Below are 9,864 nucleotides of genomic sequence, written 5' to 3' on the forward strand. Positions count from 1 at the left end.
ATCAGCACGGATCAGCTCTAGGCATGACGAAGCGGATATCATCCTCTTTTGGAAGACCAAATAAAGTAGTTTCGCTTTCACAACGAAACACACAGTGCCTTCACGACATGGCGGTGGCGGCAACAATACTACAGCGAGAATAAAGGTTACGCCTTCTTTCTTTGCGTGAACGTTTGGGCGGCGTTATGCAAATCTTCCCAGATCGTGACGTAGGTATGTGGGGGCGTGTTAGAACGAGCCGTTTTAGGTAGGTGTGGCTGACTCTTAACTTCTATAAAGAATATCTCTTTGGATTTGAGACTTTAGTCTTTGCAACTTTACAGATCTTCTTTATGCACCAAGAGCTTGTAACACTCCAAAGAGAAAGGAAAAATTTAAATAGCATCATATGACCCCTTTAACTCTCTGAATATCATCAGTTAAGTTAACACCCCGTCAGAATGCACCATCTAGAGTTTCATGACTGAACTATATATATATATATATACAGAAATTGACCTACAGAAAGTGAGACTTGATTGGACAGTTTCGATTTAGACACGTGAATGGTTGATTTGTCTTTTATTCTTTAAAGTTCATTTAAAAGTGTGTGGTTGATAAGACGTTTTTAATGTTTTTGAAAGAAATCTTTTATGCTCAAGGCTGCATTTATTTGATGAAAACAGTAAAATCAGTAATATTATATGCAGTCTTCAGTGTCACATGATCCTTTATAAATCATTTTAAAATACTGATTTGGTGCTCAAGAAACATTTCTAATTAGTATCAAAACAGGTGTGCTTTTATCATTTAAATTGCATATAAATCCACTTGACTCAGTTTTGAATGGACATAACTGCATAACATGACCGCATTAATACATATATTTCTGGATGACGTTGTGAACAATGCGGGTACATGGAGGTTAGCCAATCATAACAGAGATCATTTACATATATAATTCTTAAAGTTACAGTAGCAAAGAACAGCTTGCATAACTCTTAGGATCGGAGAGAGGGTGGGAAATGGTCATGTAAAAATAAATTACAACTGTTTACAACTTGTGTTATAAGTTGACTTCAGTGGGGAAGATGCTACAAAATAAAAGTGTATAATATGGCCCTTTTCAGATGATTTACACACACACACACACACACAATATACAGTATATATATATAAAATTAAAACCACACACACACAAAAAAAACTATTTTGAGACAACCATTTACTAGAGGAAAACTTAAATTCCTGGTGCAGCAACTATCTATAAAGTTGCAGCACAACAAGCATGGGCCAAGGGCAGTTAGTTAGCATGTCCCTGGAAATAATAAAAAAAGTCTAAATATATATAAAATTAAAACCACACACACAAAAAAAACTATTTTGAGACAACCATTTACTAGAGGAAAACTTAAATTCCTGGTGCAGCAACTATCTATAAAGTTGCAGCACAACAAGCATGGGCCAAGGGCAGTTAGTTAGCATGTCCCTGGAAATAATAAAAAAAGTCTAAAAATAGTCTCTCTGATAGTCATCAGCATGAGAATAGAAACAAGAGTCTATCAACATGAGAATAGAAACAAGACAGTGGCTTCCCATGACCCACTGTGTGGGTTACCTTTTGACCCATCGGTTTGGCTCACATACTCAGTTAAGATTTTTGTGGGCAGTATACTGACCACTAAAGCACGTACACATTTAGTCATGTGGGTATATTACACACACACACACACACACACACATAGATGTGGGACTGTGGGAGAAAGAATGCCAGAGAAAGGCAAAATAAAGAGAATCAAAAGTGTGATGTTGCCGCTGAATGTACATTGACGATTGTACAGTCTGGAATTCCATTGAAGCTGTTTCCCACAGTTTACAGAGATTTGGGTGCTCATAATGAACACACAGGATGTAGAGGTTTATTGGGAACGCTGAAATAGACCCAAAGGAATTCTACATCTGCACTCCGTCACTGGGTTTTGATTTTTGAAGCTGAAAGCAGATTTTAATCACCGTTCCTAATACAAACAGAGAGGAATATACAATGAAATAGTTATTTTGAAAGTTGAAGGACCTGCATGTGGCATTTCTGCAATTTCTTCAGTGATTCTTCATATTTGAAAATGTTACTAATCAAGAATGTCAGTGGATTCTGTTATCTGTCTAATGCTGAAATCAGGACTAAATGCTTTAAGCGACATTCAGTTTGATCAAATAAGACGAGCAAGAAAGAAAACAATTCATTTTTAGATTTCGTAAACCAGCATGAAGATTGCTATATTCCTCATTTATAGCCAATGAGTGGAAAAGAACATTCAGAATTCCTCGGTGCTCTGCACTATCTCAAGACTTAAATGGGAACATAACAAAGGATTGTAGAAGATGGTGACTTGCCAGTGTGTAGCGCACACTCAATCAGTCACAGCTGGATGTTTGGATAACAGGATGTGTTAGCTTTGCTGTATTCACAATTCAGACGTGAACTGCCTCAGTTGAAATTATGAATCAAAGGAGACCTGTTCTGGAGGATAGAAATCAATCAAAGTATCACACGATTGAAAGGAGAAACAGAAGTAAAGACAATCTACTGATGAACGAAGACTTTGGTGAGGACTGTTTTGGCAGTTATGGACACTACCATGGGTGAGTTGGTCAAGGTTCTGTATGTACTGTCTGTTTGATTACCATTGCCTTCAAAGATAATATGAAGTTCAATGTCCTGACCTGAAACTGTCACTCAATATTCAATGAAATATCTGTGAACTGGTTTGCTCATTTAAAATGTCAGGTTTCATTAAATAGGCATTTGAAACTAGTAATGGCAGTTTGAAATCTTATCATGCATAAGTCATTAGCATTAATGTATTTAAAAATATATTGTTTAGTAAAACTAGATGGATATCAACCAATTTTTTATTTATTTTATGAATAAATTAACAATATTACTGGTAACAATAGTAAAAATAATTTTATGTAGAACTAATTTGTATTATTCAACAACATATTAATAATGTAAATTATATATACACACACATACTATTTAAATACTTAATAATTATAATTTTTAAATACATAATATTTTAAAATAGCATTACAGTTATATAATATAATGTATAATGTAATCTATAGTTATAATTATAATATGATATTAATATAATATTTAATATAATAATGATGTTTCATTCTCTCTATATATATAAATTATGAATTAACTTAAAAAAATATTAACATTATATTTTTAAATACATAATTTGTTTCATTAACATTACACATTACAAGCATTAATAAATATGATAATATTTATTATTACAATAATAGGCAAGGCAAGGCAAGGCAAGTTTATTTGTATAGCACATTTCCAATATAACACTTACATATTAAATATGATATTTTATTATACAGATTAGTAATTAAAGTTTTATATAAAATATTTATATATTTGTTTTTAAATAAAAATACACAAATACATGTATAAACAAGGATACATGTGATATTCATGTGGCATTGTATATTTACATACTTTTTACGTATGGGAAAAAAAATCTGATATTAATAAGAAAACACATGCTAATCAGTAATAACAAAAGGGGCTACTTTTAAAATGAATTATAATGCAATCTTTGGAAGATTGGTAATTGGTTATTTTCAAGTAACTTAAGTGGTGTGAATAGTAACACTTCAAAACAGTTTGTGAAATTGTGGTCACAGTACACATTCTTGATCTGTTTTGAACCATAGTGAGAACCTGGCTCGACAGGCATTACCCAAGAGCAGAAGGCAGGCGGTGCGAGGGGCAGCCTACATGTTCAATGCCCATCCCAACAGCCTAACCCCTGTAGAGGAACGCTTCCTTGATGCCGCCGAGTATGGAAACATACCTGTGGTGCGCCGAATGCTTGAGGAGATCCCTGTGCTGGATGTTAACTGTGTGGACTACATGGGCCAGAATGCATTGCAGTTGGCAGTGGCAAACGAGCACTTAGAAGTAACAGAGCTCTTGCTGAAGAAAGACAACCTGTCACGTATTGGGGATGCACTTTTGTTGGCCATCAGCAAAGGTTACACCAGGATTGTCGAGGCCATTTTGAGCCACAAAGCTTTTGCCGACTCCAAGAGACTTACAGCGAGCCCTAGTCAGGCTCCAATGCATGATGACTTTTTTGCGTACGATGAAGATGGCACGCGCTTTTCTCATGACGTCACTCCAATCATTCTAGCATCTCATTGTCACGAATATGAAATCGTGCACATTCTTCTGGGTAAGGGTGCTCGCATTGAGCAGCCACATGACTACTTTTGTACCTGCGACACCTGCAATTACCATCAAAAGTACGATTCTTTCTCCCACTCCCGCTCGCGTATCAATGCATACAGAGGACTGGCCAGTCCAGCGTACCTCTCTCTATCCAATGAGGATCCTGTGTTGGCGGCCCTTGAGCTCAGCAATGAGCTGGCTTCCTTGGCCAATATTGAAAAAGAATTTAAGGTACAGCAGTGGCAACTAGGCCTGTTTGTCATTTTAAAAGATAGGTCACTCAAACATGAAAATCATGCGATTATTTAGTTATTAAACCTTCATTTGATTCCAAACCCGAAGAATGTACTGGCCATTGTTTTTCATGTAAATAAAGTAGAAGTGAGCACCAGTTTACACATTTCACATTTAGTCATACACATTTTTCTGTGTAAGCAGACTGAAATCATTATTTTAGTATTTGTTCATATTTTGAATTAGCTTTTATTTTAGTTTTCAGTTTTAATTTTAATTTACGTTTTAGTTATTTTGTCATGCGCTTTTGTCATTTTTAAAAAATATTTATATTTTGCTTTAATTTATGTTTAACAATTAACAATAATTACACTGAGCGAAATTTTAAGTCATTTTTCACTAAAGTTTGACATCATTGTGACATGACCAGTTAAAATGAACCATTGTGTGTCAGGTGACCAATCGCCATGCTGCTTCTTTGAATATATAAAACTGCACATGAGAAATGACAACTAAGTAGAGGGAAAGATTATAAGTGAATAGCCAATTCAATTTGTTAATTGTATCGACTCATTTCATGATCGTCATTTACTGTCATTTTTGAGCTCGGTGACCAGTACATTCTTCAATACTTCTCTTTTTGTGTTCCACACAAGAATTCTCACATCATTTTCATTTTGGTTGAACTAATTCGTTAAAAATGTAAAAAGATTGCATGTTCTTTGTAATGATTATCTTCCTCAGAATGAATATAGGAAACTTTCTATGCAATGCAAAGACTTTGTTGTGGGACTTCTGGACCTTTGTCGGAGCACAGAGGAAGTGGAAGCCATTCTGAGCGGTGAAGATGATGAGGCTTTAGAAGTGCCTGGACGACCAAGTCTCATTCGCTTAAAACTCGCAATAAAGTACGAACTGAAAAAGGTAAATATAAAAAACAGAAATCTCACAATCTGCCCTCAAATTCTCTCTCAAAATGCTTCTTTTAATTTATTTGTCCCAAACAGTTTGTGGCCCATCCTAACTGTCAACAACAGCTCTTATCAATATGGTACGAAAACCTGCCCGGACTCAGGCAGCAGACCACTGCCATTAAGTTCCTAGTGGTTTTAGGTGTTGCAATCGGACTTCCCTTTCTAGCAATGGTGTATTGGGTGGCACCATGCAGCAAGGTAAGTATGTTCACACAAGTAAGCTGTTTACTTTCTAACACTGGTGAAATCCAGATGTTTTGCATAGCAAACATACAGTACATGTCTAAAGAATCGAGCAATGGCTTTAACATGAATCATTCACTGAAATCTTTGCTCAGTAAGGCTGTTCCCATGCTTGTAAATTATAGCAGTGCTTAAAATATCCACCATATCCTATGAGTCACAATAATGTTGATAAGCGTATCAGGCTGATAAGCAGTAATGTACAAATATATAATAGAAGAATGTATCCAAAGCGCATGAAATCTTTTGTTAATCGCACCACAATCAGTAAAAAATGCTGTTACCAACAGATGGGAAAGATCATGCGTGGCCCTTTCCTCAAGTTTGTGGCACACGCGGCCTCCTTTACTATTTTCCTTGGCCTTTTGGTCATGAACACTGCAGACCGCTTTGATGGGACAAAGCTGCTTCCAAATATGACCATTCATGACTATCCGACGCAGCTGTTTCGTATGAAAACAACTCCCTTTACGTGGATGGAAATGCTCATCATTTCCTGGGTCATAGGTTTGTTTCTGACTGATTTTTAACTTTTCAAAGGTTACTACTCTACTACAATCTGTATTCAGAGAACAAAATGTACAGTTCATTTGCATGTCTCAGGACAAACTGCATGTTGCAACATTCATTTCTGTGTTTTAATGTCCTTCACTCAGGGATGATTTGGGCGGAGTGCAAGGAGATCTGGTCCCAAGGTCCAAGAGAATATCTGGTTGAGCCTTGGAATTTGCTAGACTTTGGAATGTTGGCCATTTTTGTGGCATCCTTCATCTCAAGGATAATGGCTTGCTGGCATGCACGCGTAGCACAACGCTATGTTGATGAGCACTACACTGATTTGACCAATGTCACTTTGCCTTTTGAGGTGGGATACTTCCAGTTGGGTGAGTGATCGTCCTCAGCTTTCAGTCAGGCAAGATTTCGTTTTCCACAAAATTACGATATATAGTCTAATACAAAAAGCAATCTGGCTAAATATCTTTTTTTTGTTTCAGCTCGGATCGACTGGCTCCCGTCTGATCCTCAGTTAGTTTCTGAGGGCTTGTACGCCATTGCAGTGGTCCTGAGCTTTTCTCGAATTGCGTACATCCTGCCAGCGAATGAGAGCTTTGGACCACTGCAGATATCTTTGGGACGAACTGTGAAGGACATCTTCAAGTTCATGGTTATCTTCATTCTAGTCTTTCTGGCCTTCATGATTGGAATGTTCAACCTCTACTCATATTATCGAGGCGCTAAACAGAATGAAGCTTTCACAACGTGAGTAGAAATACAGTCATGAGTTTGCCCATTAAGACATGTTCTTGGATCTTTGTCCTGGTACAAGACTACTATTAAAAACACACAATAATAAGTATGAATTATCATTTACTATTCTTATAATAAGGGGGAAATAATAAGAATCAATCAGTCAATCCTTTCTGAAGTATCATGTGACACTAAAGATTTCTAAAAATTCAGCTTTGCCATCACAGGAATAAATTATATTTTAAAATATATAAAAATAGAAAACAGTTATTTTGTAATAATATTTCACAATATTGTTGTTTTTACTCTATTTTTGTTCAAATAAATACAGCCTTTGTGCGCATAAGAGTCTTCTTTTGAAAACCTGAAAAAATCTTGCCGAACCCAGACTTTTGAACGGTAGTCTAAATACACAAATTGTACAAAATTATAAGCGAATTGATCCATGAACATGTTATAGTTGGCAAAATAAATGCACTTCTTATGAGAAAAGGAAATGTTCCTCAATTTACATCTCCGTCAATAAATATATATCTTCTCTCTCTATCTCTGTAGTGTAGAGGAAAGCTTCAAAACATTGTTTTGGGCAATATTTGGCCTTTCTGAGGTCAAATCAGTAGTCGTGAACAATGGACACAAGTTCATCGAGAACATTGGCTATGTTCTCTATGGAGTTTACAATGTCACTGTGGTCATCGTCCTGCTCAACATGCTAATTGCTATGATTAACAATTCCTTTCAGGAGATTGAGGTACTTGATGTCTTCTCAGTTTAACATCTTCATATTTATTTCTAAGATTTGCTGACAATAAATCTTTGTGCAGTGGAGCAAATTGAATGTGTAAATCTATATTTAAGACTTTGTGCTGATGAAGCACTCCAGTGTAGAGTTTTGCATACTATGGAAAAAAACAACCTTATCTCTTCAGAATGGGATAATTAGTTTGACTGTTTAATTTTTTTTATTGAATTGAGTTTTAATTGAATTAAACCATTTTCTTTGCACATCTCATACCTCTGCATCTCTGTTTTGATTCATTTGTCGCTTTAAGTACTCAAAACATTACTGTTTCCTGTTATCTTGCAGGATGATGCAGATGTGGAGTGGAAGTTTGCCCGGGCCAAGCTCTGGTTCACCTACTTTGAGGAGGGCCGGACTCTCCCTGTGCCTTTTAACTTGGTTCTCAGTCCCAAATCTGTTCTGGGTCTGGTTATGGGGGCTAAGGGTCTTTTGCAGGAGATTTTCAACAAACACAAAGCCATTATGAAGGGGTCTGAGCTCAGTGAGGTGAGGGAAATCCCTTCTAATTCTGCATCACAGTAAGAAAATTAATAAACTAATCCATTTATGTTGCTCTTGGGATTTGTTGGATCATAATTCAGTTGGGACAGAGCAAAACTTGCCAGGACAAATCTCTTCCTAGCTCCAGTCGATATCAGGCATGTTTACTTCCATTTTAAATGCTACACCTAATGTTTATCATAGATCTGAATATGGGTCATATTTGTTTGTTTGCAATTTGACATTGAACTTACTGCATTTAATCTGTACAGAAAATTATGAAGCGTCTTGTTAAGCGATACATCATCAAAGCCCAAAATGACAAAGAATGTGATGAAGTCAATGAAGGTGAGTGTATTTAAGCTTTCATTAAAGGAATAATTCAGAAAAATACAATGGGTAAAATAAGTATTGAACACGTCACCATTTTTCTCAGTAAATATATTTCTGAAGGTACTGTTGACATGACATTTTCACCAGATGTCGGTAACAACCCAAGTAATCCATACATGCAAAGAAAACAAAACAAATAACTTCAGAAATTAAGTTATGTGTAATAAAATGGAATGTCACAGGGAAAAAGTATTGAACACGCTTACTGAAATTTATTTAATACTTCGTACAAAACGCCTCCTGTATGGAGAAACTAGTCGCATGCATTGCTTAGGTGTGATTTTGGCCAATTCTTCCACATAAACAGTCTTCAAATCTTGAAGTTTCCGTGGGCCTCTTCTATGAACTCTGATCTTTAGTTCTTTCAATGGATTTTCTATTGGATTCAAATCAGGCGATTGGCTGGGCCATTCTAGCAGCTTTATTTTCTTTGTCTGAAACCAGTTGAGAGTTTCCTTGGCTGTGTGTTTGGGATCACTGTCTTAGTGAAATGTCCACCCTCGTTTTATTTTCATCATCCTGGTAGATGGCAGCAGATTTTTAATCAAGAATGTCTCGGTACATTTTTCCATTCATCCTTCCTTCAATTATATGAAGTTTGCCTGTGCCGTATGCTGAAAAACAGCCCCACACCATGATGTGCCCACCTCCAAACTTCACTGTTGGTATAGTGTTTTTGGGGTCATGTGCAGTGCCATTTGACCACCAAACATGGTGTCTATTTTGGCATCCAAGGAGTTCAATTTTGGTCTCATCTGACCAGACTATATTCTCCCAGTATTTCACAGGCTTGTCTAAATGTTGTGCAGCAAACTTTAAACGAGCTTCAACATGCTTTTTTTTCAGCAATGGAGTCTTGCATGGTGAGCGTGCATACAGGCCACGGCGGTTGAGTGCATTACTTATTGTTTTCTTTGAAACAATTGTACCTGCTAATTCCAGGTCTTTCTGAAGCCCTCCACAAGTAGTCCTTGGCTCTTGGGCAACTGTTCTGATAATTCTTTTCACTCCTCTGTCAGAAATCTTCAGAGGAGCACCTGGTCGTGGCCGGGTTTATGGTGAAATGATGTTCTTTCCACTTCCGGATTATGGCCCCAACAGTGCTCACTGGAACATTCAGAGGTATATAAATCCTTCTGTAACCAATGCCATTAGTATGTTTTGCAACAATACGGTTGCGAAGGTCTTAAGAGAGCTCTTTGCATTTACCCATCATGAAATGTTTCTTGTGTGACACGTTGGTCATGAGACACCTT

At 36.7% G+C, this 9,864-nt stretch overlaps 1 protein-coding gene across 1 annotated transcript in view; it reads left to right on the forward strand.

Moving 5' to 3' along the window:
* Nucleotides 1-1,986: 1,986 nt before the first annotated feature.
* The window catches only part of trpc6a (transient receptor potential cation channel, subfamily C, member 6a), a 10,246-nt gene continuing 2,368 nt past the window's right edge, over nt 1,987-9,864 (forward strand). Inside the window, exons 1-11 of the mRNA XM_016526219.1 lie at nt 1,987-2,622; nt 3,718-4,465; nt 5,213-5,392; nt 5,476-5,640; nt 5,976-6,192; nt 6,342-6,569; nt 6,681-6,945; nt 7,489-7,684; nt 8,021-8,221; nt 8,317-8,373; nt 8,488-8,563. Of these exons, the coding sequence (XP_016381705.1) occupies nt 2,480-2,622; nt 3,718-4,465; nt 5,213-5,392; nt 5,476-5,640; nt 5,976-6,192; nt 6,342-6,569; nt 6,681-6,945; nt 7,489-7,684; nt 8,021-8,221; nt 8,317-8,373; nt 8,488-8,563 (2,476 nt within the window). The 5' untranslated portion in view covers nt 1,987-2,479. The remainder of the gene's footprint in view (nt 2,623-3,717; nt 4,466-5,212; nt 5,393-5,475; nt 5,641-5,975; nt 6,193-6,341; nt 6,570-6,680; nt 6,946-7,488; nt 7,685-8,020; nt 8,222-8,316; nt 8,374-8,487; nt 8,564-9,864) is intronic.

Source organism: Sinocyclocheilus rhinocerous, unplaced genomic scaffold (genome assembly GCF_001515625.1).
Source record: "Sinocyclocheilus rhinocerous isolate Xijiao unplaced genomic scaffold, SAMN03320098_v1.1 scaffold753, whole genome shotgun sequence".
NCBI classification, from domain to species: domain Eukaryota; kingdom Metazoa; phylum Chordata; class Actinopteri; order Cypriniformes; family Cyprinidae; genus Sinocyclocheilus; species Sinocyclocheilus rhinocerous.